General features: G+C 46.8%; 1 protein-coding gene across 2 annotated transcripts in view; it reads right to left on the bottom strand.

Annotated features, from left to right (window-relative positions):
* Positions 1-6,984: 6,984 nt before the first annotated feature.
* The window catches only part of LOC138649135 (ninjurin-1-like), a 32,335-nt gene continuing 22,179 nt past the window's right edge, over positions 6,985-17,140 (bottom strand). The window contains exons 3-4 of one of the 2 annotated variants that reach the window (XM_069739292.1): positions 16,320-16,420; positions 6,985-7,770 (exon numbers count right to left, since the gene is read on the bottom strand). In XM_069739292.1, coding sequence (XP_069595393.1) covers positions 7,623-7,770; positions 16,320-16,420 — 249 coding nt within the window. In that variant the 3' untranslated portion in view covers positions 6,985-7,622. The remainder of the gene's footprint in view (positions 7,771-16,319; positions 16,421-17,140) is intronic. The other variant, XM_069739293.1, reaches the window with a different exon arrangement.

Raw genomic sequence — 17,140 nt, 5'->3', positions numbered from 1 at the left:
AAAGACTAAGAGACATTAACACAGAATACCCACACATAGGTTTACGTAAAGAGTGGGAAAGACTTGACGAATGCTATGGGTCCGTAGAAGTAATAGAGAATGCTTTATTCAAAAGAATTGATGATTTCCCTAAGATAGGGCCCAAGGGTTATCAAAGACTTAGAGAATTGAATGATTTATTGATAGAGTTACAGGTCGCCCAGAAGGAAGGTCACTTGGCTGGATTGGCATTCTTAGACACTGCTAGGGGTGTCAATCCAATAGTACAAAAACTTCCTTACAATCTTCAAGAAAGGTGGATTATACATGGTTCACGGTATAAACAAATTCATAACGTACCATTCCCTCCTTTTGCTGTATTTGTTGAGTTTGTCACCCAGCAAGCCAAGATCAGAAATGACCCTAGTTTTGATTTCACTCTGTCATGCTCCACTACCCCTGGTGTCAAACCCAGTAAGACACCCGTGGCAGTCCATAAAACTGATATTGATTCCACAGGTCCTCCACACAAGACAACTAAGCCCCCTACGGAAGAGAGCAAATCTCAGGATGTCAGTAAGCAGTGTCCTCTACACAGGAAACCACATCCTCTACTAAAGTGCAGAGCCTTCAGGGAGAAGACTTTAGAGGATCGCAAAGGTTTCCTCAAGGAAAACAACATCTGCTTCAAATGCTGTGCTACGACCTCTCACTTCGCCAGGAACTGTGGAGCTAGCGTGAAATGTGCAGAATGCAGCAGCACGGATCACAATACAGCCTTGCATCCTGGACCACCTCCAGGAGTGTTGTCACAAGCAGAGGAGCACGATGAGAAACAGAAGAACACCGATGAAGACACCCCTGCGGTCACCTCTCAATGTACGGAGATCTGTAAGGGACTCAAGGGAGGAAGATCCTGCTCAAAAATCTGCCTTGTCCGAGTCTATCCAACAGGCCACAGAGACAAAGCGCTCAAGATATATGCAATCCTAGATGACCAAAGTAATAGGTCTTTAGCCAGGTCCATCTTCTTTGACAACTTCAGCATTGTAGGCCCCGGTTCTCCCTACTCCCTTAGGACATGTTCAGGTACCGTCGAGACGGCGGGGAGGAAAGCAACCGGATACAAAGTGGAGTCCATGGATGGCCAGACCTGTCTGTCACTACCGACCATCCTGGAGTGCAACCAGATTCCTGACAACAGGTCTGAGATACCGTCACCAGAGGTGGCAACGTATCACCCCCACCTGAAGCGTATAGCCCACCTGATACCTAAGTTGGAACCAGAAGCGCCAATAGCTTTACTTCTGGGAAGAGATATACTACGAGTCCACAAGACTAGAAAATATATCAACGGCTCACTGAATGCTCCATACGCGCAGAGGCAAGACCTTGGATGGGTCATTGTAGGAGATGTCTGTCTAGGAGGAGCACACAAGCCAGTCTCAGTCAACAGTATGCTTACCAGCACACTAGAAAATGGACGTCCATCTCTCTTCCAGCCTTGTCACAATAGTCTGCTGGTAAAGGAACTACCGAGCAGCACTCCCCTACCTTGCCCTTTCTCAGTTCCTATCAACGAAGACCACGCCTGTGAAGGTGAACAAGACCACATAGGATGTACAGTCTTCCACAGGACGAAGGAAGACAACAAGGTAGCGATGTCTATAGAAGACAAGATATTCCTGGACATCATGGACGAACAAATAGTCAAGGATACGGCGAATAGTTGGGTCGCACCTCTACCATTTCGACCTCAGAGGAGACGCCTACCCAACAACAAGGAATTGGTCTACAGCAGATTCATCTCCCTAAGACACAAGCTTCAGAAGTCACCTGAGACGAAGGAACATTTCTTTACCTTCATGGGAAAGATATTCCAGAACAACCACGCAGAGATTGCACCTGCACTTCGACACGGAGAGGAGTGTTGGTACCTGCCCATCTTCGGAGTGTACCATCCTAAGAAGCCAGGTCAAATTAGAGTGGTATTCGACTCAAGTGCCAAATGCGAAGACGTGTCATTGAATGATGTCTTACTGTCGGGCCCAGACCTCAACAACAGACTTCTGGAAGTATTACTCTGTTTCCGTAGAGATTCAGTGGCATTTATGGCCGACATACAACAGATGTTCCACTGTTTTCTCATCAAAGAGGAACACAGAAACTACCTGAGGTTCTTCTGGTACCGTGACAATGACCCGGACGAAGACATCGCAGAGTACCGGATGCGGGTACACATCTTTGGGAACAGTCCTTCCCCAGCGGTCGCAATCTACGGCCTCCGACATTCTGCCAAAAAGGGTGAAGAAGAGTATGGCTCGGACGTCAGGTCCTTTGTGGAAAAGGATTTTTACGTGGATGACTGTTTGAAGTCCACACTGACAAGTGAGGCCGCAATCAGTCTACTAAAGAGGACTCGTGACATGCTCGCTCAGTCTAACCTAAGGTTACGCAAGATTTCTTCCAACAGCCGAGAGTTGATGGAAGCCTTTCCCTCTGAAGACTATTCCAGCGATCTAAAGGATTTAGACCTCAGCATCGACCCCCTTCCTATGCAGCAGAGCCTTGGATTGCTGTGGGACCTGAAGACAGATACCTTCACCTTCCAGATCAGCAAGGATGAGAAACCCTTCACGCGCAGAGGAGTTCTTACCTTCGTGAATAGTTTATACGACTCCTTGGGGTTCGTAGCTCCAGTAACCATCCAAGGAAAGCTGATGCTCAGGGACTTCACCCAAGACACTACTGATTGGGATGATCCACTTCCAGCGGGAAAGGCTGACCTGTGGGCAGAGTGGAGGAAGTCTCTTGAAGCCCTGACCAACCTTCGTGTGAAACGACCGTATGCTCCTGTGCCATCCACAGAGGTCAAAACGCAAACACTTTGTATTTTCTGTGATGCATCAGTCAAAGCGATTGCAGCAGTAGTGTACCTCAAATCCACAGACGTAAGCGGACAATGCCATATCGGGTTCGTTATGAGCCTGACGAAATTCGCGCCGCTTCGTGAACACACGATACCCAGACTGGAACTCTGTGCTGCTGTCCTCGCAGTTGAGTTGGCCGAGCTGGTCTCGGATGCGATGGGCCTGAAGATCGGGGATGCAAAGTTCTACACCGATAGCAAGGTGGTACTGGGGTACAGCTGTAACGAGACACGACGCTTCTACGTCTACGTCAGCAACCGGGTACTTCGGGTAAGAAGATCCACCGACCCTAATCAGTGGCACTACGTACTTACTCACCACAATCCTGCGGACCACGCGACTAGATCCGTTGCACCCAGTCATCTGAAGGACACTTCATGGTTCACAGGTCCTACCTCTTTGTACCGTTCGATGTCCCACATCAGCAGGCCTGAAACTTTCAGACTTGTGGGTCCAGACACAGATGAAGAGATCCGACCTCAAGTGTTTGCTCTACATACAGAGATTTCAAGCTGCCACCTCAAATCTCACTGGTTCAGCAGGTTCTCCACCTGGAAGTCACTCGTTCGAGCTATAGCTTGTCTGTTTCTTGTAACCCAGTCCTTCAAGACAGCACTTTCTAGTGATTCTGGAGATCCATCCATCCTTACTCCTGCAATGTTACTCACACAGAAAACCTGTGTCCCGAAAGCTCCACTCGGAGATTTCAATGACAAAGACCTCTACAGACGACAATGGAGGCAAGTACAAAGCGTGTCCAACGTCTTCTGGAATAGATGGAGGAAACAGTATCTCTCCACTCTGCAAAGCAGGACAAAGTGGCAGAAAGACCGCTCAAACATTCAATCTGGCAATGTTGTACTCGTCAAAGACAGTCAGTCACATCGGAACGAGTGGCCACTCGACCTAGTCATTAAGACCCTTCCCAGTAAAGCTGGGAAAGTGCGGAAAGTAGAGGTCAGAGTGTGCAAGCTTGGAGAAAACAAACTGTTCCTCAGGCCCGTTACCGAGCTTGTATTATTATTTTCCCCAAAAGAACCTAATTGTGGCATCTGTTGACGCCAAGCGGGGAGTGTTCTGCCCATCTTAATGTGCAGAGAGTTAATTATCCTGTTATTCAAGTTGTGGCCACTGGAGGTCATCAGTTGCCTACTTTTCATGTTGTTTACCAACCTTTCCCTCCTAAGAGCAATGTCTTATGGGTTAGTTCCGCCCACATTCTTCTTGTGAAGACAAGCTTCAGTAGCCATTTTTCCTCAGATCTGCAGAGAGGCACACGTGCTCCTGTCTCGCTTACTTTCTTACCCCTGTCCTAATGGATCTCGGTACGTTTATAAAGGTTTAATGCATCTTATGTTTGTGTTAGTATTTAAGCCTTATGCAGCTCCTATAGTCAGATATAGTTAGGCAGCTGTGCTTTGTAGCTTGCAGTTAGGGTAATGTGTACTCTGCATTTAGATAGATGCATTCTTGTATAAAATAGGGCAGTGCTGTTAGAATTACTGTGTAATGCACTCTGTATAATTCTTGCTGTTATGTCCCAGTTATTTATGTGATTGCACCCTGTATGTGCATATACTGAAATGCTGTTATTCTTTACAGTTTTTCACCAGTCATCCACTATGATCAGTCATCCACTATGATCAGTCATCCACTATGATCAGTCATTCACTATGATTATTCACTGAACATCCACCTTGTACATCAACATCATTCACTATTTGATCATCTACTATGAATACTGTCCACCATTGTTGTTCAACGTTAAAGTTTTGGTTATCATCACCCTAATAAATAAGACTTAAGCATCAACACAGTCTGTTTACTGGGATGTGGATGAAGGTTTAGCCGTATGTTGGAATCCACACAGCATCCTACGTGGAGGAAGGCAGAACAAGGTTGTTTGTGATTCATTATATCAGGTGGAAAGTAATTGGCTCCAAAGTCACCTCCAAATGGGGTTGCCTTCTACTGGACCATTGGAGTCAATTATTGGTGAAATCTCTGATGGACCTTTCCAACCATGGATGAAATGATACCCTACCTCACTAAAAAAAAAATTAGACCTTTTTCTGATGTCCACATGTTAAAACCTTCCCCTTGCTTTGTTGCGTTGAACGTGGCTCGTGGCACAGCTCCCTATTGTGCGTCGCCTCCTCTCTGCTTCTAACAATGACTCATCCAGAGATCAGATCTTCTGGGACTACGAATGTTATCCAAGATTGGGAATTCTCACTGCAATATGCATATATTATCCAAAAGATACATTTATATGGAAAAATCCTATAAAACAAAAATGTCCCTTTTCCCCTTTTTTCCTTGAATTGAGAAATTGTAAACTTCCAATTACCGGTGGATGTATCGAGCAAGACACTTATCTCAATATGTTGCCTGCTGAGTGCGACGCAATGCCCGGGGCGGCCGGTATACGGGGGGGACGTCAGGTTCTCGTAGGTGGCTAAATTGCTGTGATATCCAATGAGTCGGAAATTGAATTCGCCCTATTTTAATCGGTTAATTCCCTGCAGCTGCTGAGCCTGCACACATATATATATATACCCTCTCCAAGAAGCCCATTCATCACGTAACACCATTAAACTAGCCGCGTGTACGCTAATCACCGCTTTATGCGTCGGAGTAGAAAAAAAATGTATTTTCTAAATATCTAGCAAACAAAAGGAAGGATGAGATCTTAGGAAAACAATATATAAAGCCATAGAGCAGATGGTCAATATTTACTTTTGATTTTTGCTCATTAAATGAGTATTTGGCCGAACCTGACACAGTCATTTTGAGAAAATGAGCTTGGCGCACGTACAGCTAACACCGCCGACGGGCGGTTTGACGGCCCCGTTATTTGCTGATCCGGGAGCTCTTTAGAAGACTTTTGGAACCCGGGATGTTTGACTAATGTCCCATACGATATGACCGCTTCTTCTTGTTTGGTAATTTCAAGCCTCCATTGCGGTAAATGCGGAGACCTTGCTTAACGAGCCTTAGATTTAGGTTTTACGACTTCAGGTTTATCATTTCTTTGCATTTCGTAAAATTTAAAGGCGAAGAAAAGTACTAAACCTGATGTCGCGAAAATAGCTCAAACCTTATCGGAGGGAAGTACAGAACCTGTACCTTCCAGGACCAAAACCTCATTGTTACGCCCACATACCTCCCCTTAGTGAGCTCATATGGGGGGATGGACTTTTAAAAGTTTTTGGGATCCCCTTTGATAACTTTAGTTCTACCTCCTTCCCTGACACTTTCTTTAAGACTTGAAATGATAACCAGAAGCTCTAACTGCTGTACACTAGACTTCACCTTTATTGTGCACAGACTTGTCAGGGGTAGAGATCCTGATTCCAGTGATGTCTCACTTAGAGGGCTACTTGAGGCAGTTATGATAAAATCCCTGTTTTTTCTACTGTAGTTCTCTGAATGCTGAGCTCTGTATAACTTCGCCCACACCACTGATTGGCAGCTTTCTGTCTACAATCATGCTTGGGGGCATGGTTGGACTACATGGCAGCAGCTTTACTAGTCCTCTAGTGATAATCTCCTGTAGTTTTTATCAAAACTACAGCAAGCAACCCAGCAAGTAGCATATCCCTGGAATCAGGGGCTCTGCCTCTACATCATGCTCCTCTCAGATTAGGTGGAAAAAACCTGGCGACCGATAAAAGAAAACAACTAAAGACAAGAATTTGTTGGAATGATTTTAATGATCTACACAAAAGCATATTTCCATGATAATGCTAATATGGTCATGGTGGGGAACCCAAAAAAGTAGCGAACCTCAGGAGGATAAAGTACAATCTTAGTTACCCAACAGAGAACCAGCTGGGCAAAGTTAAGGTTGGGTGTGTCAAGGATTACCAAAAAACCCCAAAAAGTAGTGAAACCAAGGAGGACCAAGTACAAGCTTATTTAATCGGTAGAGAACCAGCTGGGCAAAGTTAAGGTTCGGTTCACCAAGGATTACCAAAACCCCCAAAAAGTAGCCAACCCCAGGAGGGCCTAGTACAAGCTTAGTTACCCAGCAGAGATCCAGCTGGGCAAAGTTAAGGTTCCTTGTACTAAGGATTACCAAAAACCCCAAAAAGTAGCGAACCCCACGAGGACCAAGTACAAACTTAGTTAATCAGTAGAGAACCAGCTGGGCAAAGTTAAGGTTGGGTGTCTCAAGGATTACCAAAAACCCCAAAAAGTAGCGAACCCCAGGAGGACCAAGTACGACCTTATTTAATCGGTAGAGAACCAGCTGGGCAAAGTTAAGGTTCGGTTCACCAAGGATTACCAAAAACCCAAAAAAAGTAGCTGACCCCAGGAAGACCAAGTGCAAGCTTAGTTATCCAGTAGAGAACCAGCTGGGCAAAGTTAAGGTTGGGTGCTTCCAGGATTCCGCCCAACATGGAATCGTCGATTTCTCTATCTAAACTTGAAGGCACATCGAGGTTGGGTGTAATAATGAGTCAATATTCGGAAAGGTCTTTTGTATCAGTCCTGGATTCCTTGATCTTGTACCAATATAACTTGATACTTTTAGCATCTTCCATTTTAGCAACCACAGGTGGATAAAAGTCTTATCTCCACCGACGACTTGATTATTAGGCACCGACCAGAGAACCGGTAATCCTCCGCCTCCTCGGACGGCTTCTCGAGCCTCGTAATTGTATCCAGAAAACACTTCAGTCTTCGTAGAAGGTTACCCGTATCCTGTTAACACTCGGCAGCCGCTTCTACAGTGAGAAAGTGGTGGTCCTCAGGGGTCGAGTGAAGAGGAGAGAACCAGAAGGCAGTGATGAACACATTGACAGCTGTGATAATTAAGATTAGCCCGGTCACAATGTTATTCAGCAGGTGGACTCTACGAGAGGAGATGAAGGCAGATCAATGATCAAAGGCAACGCGCCGACACACAACTCGCTCTAGCCTCTAATTGTACTGATAACGTAGCCCCCCGAGACGGGCCTGCAAACCATGAAGCCTAAAAGTTGGCAGTCTAGCAGTTCGGGAGATAAATGGGTTTATTTTCCTTTGTTTCTGTAGAGGTTTAGAAAGCGTCAAAAGACCGCAAGAAAAGGGGAATCGTAGGGAACGTCACCTGTATTCGGAATTGGGCTGAGACCACCCAACGGGACGTATATGGACATAATAGGACCCAGGGGGAGAACCCTCCGGTCATGTGCTATATTGGGGACAGGGTCAGGTCAAGGCCCGGGAACGGTGACCCCTAGGGGAGATATGCCATTTTATCTGTACAGAGAAACTGCGAAGAAGCTTCCATCAGACCCAATCATAACGTGAGAACATATCTTAGCAATATCACTTTATATCATGGGAAAAACCTTTAATTGTATGACATTACTAAAGAAGAGTTGGTTCTTTTTCCCAACGCCAATTTTGCGCGTAGGTTGTGTCTGGTACTGCTGCTTAGCCCCACTCAGCAATCAGTATGTACAGCATCAGGCGTCAAATTTTATCGGGTGCAAGAAAATCATGCCAATAATTCTGATCAGAATTTAGGACAAGTTTCATCCGATTTTTTTTTTCTCGTACGTGGAGAAGTACGTGAAAATTAGACATCTGAATGAGACCTCAATCGGCATAGTGAACCATTAAAAAGCACCAATCACATTTTTTTGTGAGTTTATGGGACGATTAAAGGGATTTTTGAGATTTAATATTAGGATACAATTTCATAGCCACAGAGTTAGACTCCAGCAAAAAGCAACGGAGATCCGGCTTTACTGCAGTACCAGGAATGGCCACAACTGGATGAATGGTGCTGTAACGATAACCAACGAGCGGCATGACCTGATCCTTGCCGATCATCTGATCCATATTAAATGTCTCCAGGATAAAACTGATTTACAGTCTAATCGTGAGTTCACAAACACTTATTAAAAGGGGACGAGGAAGAAAAACTTTAAAAAAAAAGAAAAGAAACCAAGAGATTTATCCTGAAGTCCGAGGCTTTATCCTTTCTAATCCCAGCTGCGGACGGTCAATGAATTAAACCATTATCCTGATATACGGAGGAGAGGACGGCGAGATGTCCCCGTTGCAAACAAATGTATGGTCTTCTGCCGGGGAGAAGAAGGTCGGGATTGGATAATTACTTGTCAATGTTATTGGGGCCGATATACCGGATACTAAGGGGCGGCCATTACTCTTCCTGGGATATTTTATCTAATTGTCCATTGCTCGGTGATAAGGACCTTTTTATATACAAATATTTTATCACTTTGGATTTTACCTTTCTCCCCGACTGCAAATAATAATGAGAAAAGCCCCGTCCTGGCGCAGCAAATCTTTCGACAGACTAATCTTTTCTTTGGCAAGCTTTACATTCGCTGTTCGAAGAAATATACTAAATATTTCTAAGTATCTGTAAATCTGGTGGCTCTTAATGTCTGGCAGGCTTTTGGCGCCCCGCTGGGATCGCGCGCGCGCCGATTTTGCTTTGAGATTCAGGCTTAATTCTTTGTTAGCAAAGTGACCATATCCACTTGTTGAATCCCTTTAAATAACGATTAATGAGAGCTTTATCAAGTTCGGGTCTCGCAGCCCCGGATTATCGTGGAACGCGGCCTCGAAAGGCTTCTTATTACCGGCCATTACGGATCTCTGGCTTGTGCACAGATGGGTGGGCTGGAGCGATCGCCGGCTGCTGCTGCGTTTCTTTGAAAAGGGAGCGCTGATTATAATGCCAGGCGAGGACACGGGGGTGGGGGGTATGGGGGTTGTGATCCGATCTGCTCAATCGCACTGGTACATTAGAGTAAGGCATACACGTACAGATCCAGAACCAGGACTTGCATCATATTGTGTAGGCTTATTGCTGGCTGTGTTTACATTTCAGTAGCTAAGCCAGCCTCCTCCTCCTATGCATGTATCACCTGATATAAGGAGGATGACTTAGCTATAGAGATCAGTAGCCAGCCAGTCCCCTCCTCTGTCTATGTATCACCTGTTAGAAAGGCCATGACTTAGCCATTGAGATGAGCAACCGGCCAGCCCCCTCTATGTATGTATGTATGTATCACCTGATAAAAAGAGGATGACTTAGCTATAGAGATCAGCAGCCAGCCAGTCCCCTCCTCTATGTATCACCTGTTATAAAGGGCATGACTTAGCTGTTGAGATGAGCAACCGGCCAGCCCCCTCCACTATGTATCACCTGTTATAAAGAGGATGACTTAGCTATTGAAATGAGCAACCGGCCAGCCCCCTCCACTATGTATCACCTGTTATAAAGAGGATGACTTAGCTATTGAAATGAGCAACCGGCCAGCCCCCTCCACTATGTATCACCTGTTATCAAGAGGATGGCTAAGCTATTGAGATGAGCAGCTGGCCAGCCCCCTCCACTATGTATAACCTGTTATAAAGAGGATGGCTTAGCTATTGAGATGAGCAGCTGGCCAGCCCCCTCCACTATGTATAACCTGTTATAAAGAGGATGGCTTAGCTATTGAGATGAGCAGCTGGCCAGCCCCCTCCACTATGTATCACCTGTTATAAAGAGGATGGCTTAGCTATTGAGATGAGCATCTGGTCAGCCCCCTTCAGACATTTCTTGGGTCACATGCTGACACAGGACACTCCGCCTTGTTTCTTTCACAAGACAAGAAGTGGAGCCACTAAATCTCAGAACTGGAGCCGATATCCTAAGATTCTGGCATTTTCAAAGTTTATTAAAAAGTTGTATAAATTAAAGGGAGTGTCCACTTCCAAACATCCTAGCATGGTAAAAAAAAAGTCTTAAGTCTTCTCTTCCAGTGGGGACATGGTGCGACCACTGCAGCCAATCAGTGAAGAATGTATCATTGGCTGCCGATGTCACAAGACGTTCCCACCAGAAGAGAAGTCTTGGACCCTAAACATAGTACAAAGAGGCAAAGGCAGATTAGTTCCATTGTTTGTTTTTTTATTCGGACATGCCGGGAAATCTGGTACTAAAAGAACTGGACAACCCCTTCAAGAACTGGACAATTCCTTTAAGAAATGAATCAAGCACAGTGAATGGGTCCAGAATGTAGTGAGCGTGTTGGTGCAGCGCTCAGTCCTTCCTCTAGGGGCACTGTGTGAGTCCTCCCAATCCAGGCATTATATGGGAAGTAGTATCCTCATCCCTGAGGCTCCGATGGGAGTCGGGCTCCGTTTTCAGATTTCTATACTAGTTTTTACTAGTCAGTGGCACAAGATTATTCATTATGGCTGCTCTCGTGGCTGCACACTGCTGACATAACTAATCAGGACAGGTCTTGTCCGGGAGGGCCGCCGCCCGACTCCTGCATCTTAGACCCACATTTATTTATGCAAATTATTCTCATTAAGTTTTCTACTGGACTAATTATATGTAAATGAGGTGACCAGTCACAGGCTTCATCATGGGTCCTTATGATGGCGGAGCAGAGCCTCTGGGTCCCACGATTAACCCCCTTCATCCCCCGGCGGCGACGATCCTTATTTCTGCAGGTTTTAATATTTTCTATGTGTGAGACGAGAATCCAGCGTCAAGTTAGAAAATAAATGTTACGTATCGTCAATGTGAGCGACGGGTTACTCCAACGTGCTCGTCATCTGCGGGGATCGTGCAGATAATCACGGACACCAGGATGCTACTGGGACTAGGAAGGGTTGTAAGGGGGTCTCCGGGCCAAGTTGGCTCCTTATACCAACGTGTGAACATAGACAGAATGGATCTCTGCACAGATCCCTCTGATCACCTGTGATCTATGAACCATCTTGGCAGGAGGTTTTCTTGTTCCCTGCAGCGCCTCCGCAGGGGAAGTGAAATATTACACATTTCCTATTAAAATCCATGCATGGAGACACCAGGTCCCCCAGAAGGCCTGATTGGGGGACCCTCTCTATTAACCCCTCCTGCCCCAACAGCGAATAGGAAAAGCTCTTTAGAACCAGATCTCCAGGAGTATTTGTAGCCCTGACTGGTAGAAGACGGGGCGATGGCAGAGGACGCCGAGGGTCTGGTGTCGCTATATACATAATGATGTTTCTACAGTGAATCTCCTTTTAATTGCCGCCCGTTCTCTGCTGTCGGACGCCATCTGTCCAGCCGCTCGCTTTTCCATGGTGAGATAGTCCTCTCTGTACGATGCCAAACGCCGCAGCATAAGTTAATGAATAAATAAACAATTACTAAGAAATTGTCAGGGCCGATCCGTCAGAGGCTCCTTAGCGGAAAAGCCAATGCATTTCTATGAGGCGTCGTACAGATCTGTCTGTTCTGTCTGATGGTGCCTAATGTGGCGAAGAGTGGGGGAGGGGGAATATTCCCACGCTGTCTGTTATTATAGAGAATGGATATTATTACTGACACATTCACAAGTCAGGAGTCAGAGATCCGGTGTGACCGGAGCAGCGGCCACTCCGTACTCCTCAGGGTCTACTGGTGCACTAATAATAACAGAACAAGTCACCAGAAGACAATGATGCGGAAGATCTGAGGATTGTAAAAGTCAGGAAGGAGGGAAGGTCTCACATTGCCATAGCCAGAGGAAAGGTCTCACACTGATGGAGATGGAGGAAACATCTCACACTGCCAGAGATGAAGAAAAGGTCTCACACTGCAGTAGGAGGAAAGTTCTCACACTGCCGGAGATGGATGAAAGTTCTCACACTGCCGTAGATGGATGAAAGTTCTCACACTGCCGTAGATGGAGGAAAGTTCTCACACTGCAGGAGCCTGAGGAAAGGTCTCACACTGTCGGAGTTGGAGGAAAGGTCTCACACTGCCGGAGATGGAGGAAAGGTCTCACACTGCAGGAGCCGGAGGAAAGGTCTCACACTGCAGGAGCCGGAGGAAAGGTCTCACACTGCAGGAGCCGGAGGAAAGGTCTCACACTGCCGGAGATGGAGGAAAGGTCTCACACTGCCGGAGATGGAGGAAAGGTCTCACACTGCAGGAGCCGGAGGAAAGGTCTCACACTGCCAGAGATGAAGAAAAGGTCTCACACTGCAGTAGGAGGAAAGTTCTCACACTGCCGGAGATGGATGAAAGTTCTCACACTGCCGTAGATGGATGAAAGTTCTCACACTGCCGTAGATGGAGGAAAGTTCTCACACTGCAGGAGCCTGAGGAAAGGTCTCACACTGTCGGAGTTGGAGGAAAGGTCTCACACTGCCGGAGATGGAGGAAAGGTCTCACACTGCAGGAGCCGGAGGAAAGGTCTCACACTGCCGGAGATGGAGGAAAGGTCTCACACTGCCGGAGATGGAGGAAAGGTCTCACACTGCCGGAGATGGAGGAAAGGTCTCACACTGCAGGAGCCGGAGGAAAGGTCTCACACTGCAGGAGCCGGAGGAAAGGTCTCACACTGCAGGAGCCGGAGGAAAGGTCTCACACTGCAGGAGCCGGAGGAAAGGTCTCACAATGCCGGAGTTGGAAGAAAGGCCTCACACTGCCGGAGATGGAGGAAAGGTGTCACACTGCCGGAGTTGTTGGAAAGGTCTCATACTGCCGGAGTTGGAGGAGAGGTCTCACACTGCCGTAGATGGAGGAAAGGTCTCACACTGCCAGAGAAGGAGGAAAGGTCTGACACTTCCGGAGATGGAGGAAAGGTCTCACACTGCCGTAGATGGAGGAAAGGTGTCACACTGCCGTAGGAGGAAAGTTCTCACACTGCCGGAGTTGTTGGAAAGGTCTCAAACTGCCGGAGTTGGAGGAAAGGTCTCACACTGCCGGAGTTGGAGGAAAGGTCTCACACTGCCGGAGTTGGAGGAAAGGTCTCACACTGCCAGAGAAGGAGGAAAGGTCTGACACTTCCGGAGATGGAGGAAAGGTTTCACACTGCTGGACTGCCGGAGCCGGAGGAAAGGTCTCACAGTTCCGGAGATGGAGGAAAGGTTTCGCACTGCCTAAGCCGGAGGAAAGGACTCACATTCCCGGAGATGGAGAAAATGTCTCACACTGCCAGAAACGGAGGAAAGGTCTCACACTGCCAGAGAAGGAGGAAAGGTTTCACACTGCTGGAGATGGAGGAAAGGTCTCACTCTGCCAGAGATGGAGGAAATGTCTTACACTGCCAGAGATGGAGGAAAGGTCTCACACTACCGGAAATGGAGGAAAGGTCTTACTCTGCCAGATATAAAGGAAGGAAATGTCTCGCTGTGCTAGAGATGGAGGAAAGGTCTCACACTGGCGGAGCCAGAGAAAAGGTCACACTGGCGGAGCTGGAGGAAAGGTCTCACTGCCGGAATTGGAGGAAAGGTCTCACTCTGCCGGAGATGGATGAAAGTTCTCGCACTAAGACGGAGAAAAGGTCTCACACTGCCAGAGATGGAGGAAAGGTCTCAAACTGCTGGAGATGGCGGAAAGGTCTCACACTGCAGGAGATGGAGAAAAGGTCTCACACTGCCGGAGACGGAGGAAAGGTCTCACACTGCAGGAGATGGAGGAAAGGTCTCTAACTGCCAGACATGGAGGAAATGTCTCACACTGCTGGAGATGGAGGAATGGTCTCACACTGCTGGAGGTGGCAAACAACGGCAGGCATGGCAAACCACGGGAGACATGGCAAATGACGGGAGATGTGGCAAACCACGGGAGACATGGCAAACAACGGCAGACATATGGCAAACAACGGCAGACATATGGCAGACATGACAAACAATGGCAGACATGACAAACAATGGCAGACATGGCAAACAATGGCAGACATGGCAAACAACAGACATGGCAGACATAGCAAACAACGGCAAACAAGACAAACAAAAGAAAGGGCAAACAATGGCAGACATGGCAAACAATGGCAGATATGGCAAACTATTGGAGAAATGGCAAACAGGAGAAATGGGAAACAACGGCAGACATGGCAAACTGCAAAAGAAATGTCAAACATCAGACTTGGTAAACAACGAAACACATAGCAAACGACGAGAGACATGGCAAACAATGGGAAACAATGCCAGTCATTGCAAATAACGTTAGTCATGATGAACAACATGGCAAGCAATTGCAGACATGGCAAACAGCATACATGGCATACAATGACAGACATGACAAGCAGTGGTAGACATGGCAAACAATGGCAGACAAGGCAAACAACATCAGACATGGCAAACAACGGAAGGCATGGCAAACAACGGGAGACATGGCAAACAATAGCAGACATTGCAAACAACAGCAGGCATGGCAAACATTGGGAGAAATGACAAGCAACGGGAGACATGGCCATCAACGGGAGACATGGCCATCAACGGCAGACAAGGCCAGCAATGGCAAACAGCGACAGACATGGCAAACAACGGGAGTCAAGGCAAACAGCAGACATTGGAAACAACGGGAGAAATGGCAGACATGGCAAACAAAATACATGCGTGGATGGCACCTGTCACATCTGATTTTTTCTTTAGAAGCGACACTGGTGCGACGAGGGCTGCGTACCTTCAGATGATTGCACATTGTTATCTGTCAGCTCGTTAGACTTGTCACAGACGACTTTGTGATTGATGGTCTAATTGGCTGCTGGCACTTGTAATTGGTTAATGAGGTTGGTGTGAGGCTGTAATTAGAATTTCTATATATAGGTAATTGTGGCATTGCTGCATCCTGATGACCGGGAAATCTAGCGATTCATTTAGATTCCAGGATAGGAGAGGTGCAATTAAATGGCCTCTGCAGCAATGTTTATGGGTAATTGGAATCTTCTCCACAAAATTCATTGTAAAATTCTTCCAGACACTCAAAAAAAGATGCAGAGAAAAAATTCAGAAAACAGAAAAAGGAGAACAAACGTACGATATCCAGAGCCGCCATGAGTCGTCACCGCTCACATGTCACTCAGAGCAGGTTACAGGTTGATCGCCTATAATGCCGATATTCCGGGGGAAGGTACTCAGACGTTCCCACCACTGGCATGTCTGAGGGTCTCCAATCACACACTGACATGAAGGGTACAGGGTAAGGACACTGACTTGGGGAACAGGGTATGGACATTTGGAATCACTGTAGGATGTGGGGGGGCAGTCATCTCGCCTTGCCCACCATATGAGAAGCTGGTGCTGATGATGTAGAGGAGTATCATTGAGCCGCACATGGTACAGGGAAAGATATAATTGCATTTTCTGTCTCCCCATCGTCCCTGAGCTATGGGGGGTGAAGGAGAGTCATGGATCTGTCAGTTGGCACTCTTATTAGTCCCCTGTTGTGGAGAGACGTGACAAACCACCTAGCGGGGGCTTCACTGATCACAGATGAACTGTGCAAGCAAATCTAACACCGAACCTAGTAAGAGCGCTACATGTAAGGCCCCCTTATATCAACTTCCATGAAATTTTCTCTTAATTCAATTATGAACATAGATTGATAATTTTTATCATCTATGTATCTATTATCTATCTACTATCTATTATCTATTTGGCATGAAGATCCCGTGTCCGGCGTACCTGTCACTCAGCCGCTGCTCGGGGTCGTCACATTCTATGTTCTTGGATCCCTTGTAGATGAGAAGAGCGGCCACAATCAGCTGCAGGAGAACCGATATGCACTGTAACAAAGCAATGGCAAGTAGATGGGAAGTGGCAGCGCACAGGTGGACCCTCTTTGTGCAGGATGGGCACCCCCATCAGAGACAAAGTGTGAGGCTTAAATACCAGCTCTCTACTCCATGGATATTATCCTTGTGTCATCAGTGTGCACATGTGCGGGACGTTTTGCTCCCCATGCTGCTCATAAAAAACAGACATGTCTGCAGGGTTTTCACATGCTCCCATGTTCCGTGTGAAATACCTGACATGTGCTCACCACAACTGCATGTGTCCATATTTGCGATCCTTAAAAAACGGACCACATACGGACATGAAAAACAGGCCTTAGAGATAAAGAACAATGGAGAGAATGTAAAGTAATGAAAGGGAAGAGCTGCTCCAAGAAAACTCAAATCATAGGAGTGGTATGAGACTCTACACAGCGCCAGCCTTTTATTTAGGCTGTGTCTGGAATTGCAGGTCATCCCCATATTGACCTATCCGTGTGTCATCAGTGTGACACTTACCGAAGCCAGGGAAGAAGCGGTACAGTTTGCGCTGTTCCCAGGCGTCGGCTGCTGGAGGCAGCTCTCATCATTGCCGCCTGTGATCAGCATGAGAATGCGACAGTGATGGGAGTCGTATCCAGCAGCCGTTGTGCACATCCTGTGTAAAAGAATGAAATAATAACTGGTGTGGGCTCCCACGGAATTTTCATAACCAGCAGAGAGAAAGCCAAC

The sequence above is a fragment of the Ranitomeya imitator genome, chromosome 9 (genome assembly GCF_032444005.1).
Source record: "Ranitomeya imitator isolate aRanImi1 chromosome 9, aRanImi1.pri, whole genome shotgun sequence".
Lineage (NCBI taxonomy): Eukaryota > Metazoa > Chordata > Amphibia > Anura > Dendrobatidae > Ranitomeya > Ranitomeya imitator.
Note: the sequence above shows the minus strand (reverse complement) of the source record. Positions and strands in the feature narration are given on the sequence as shown.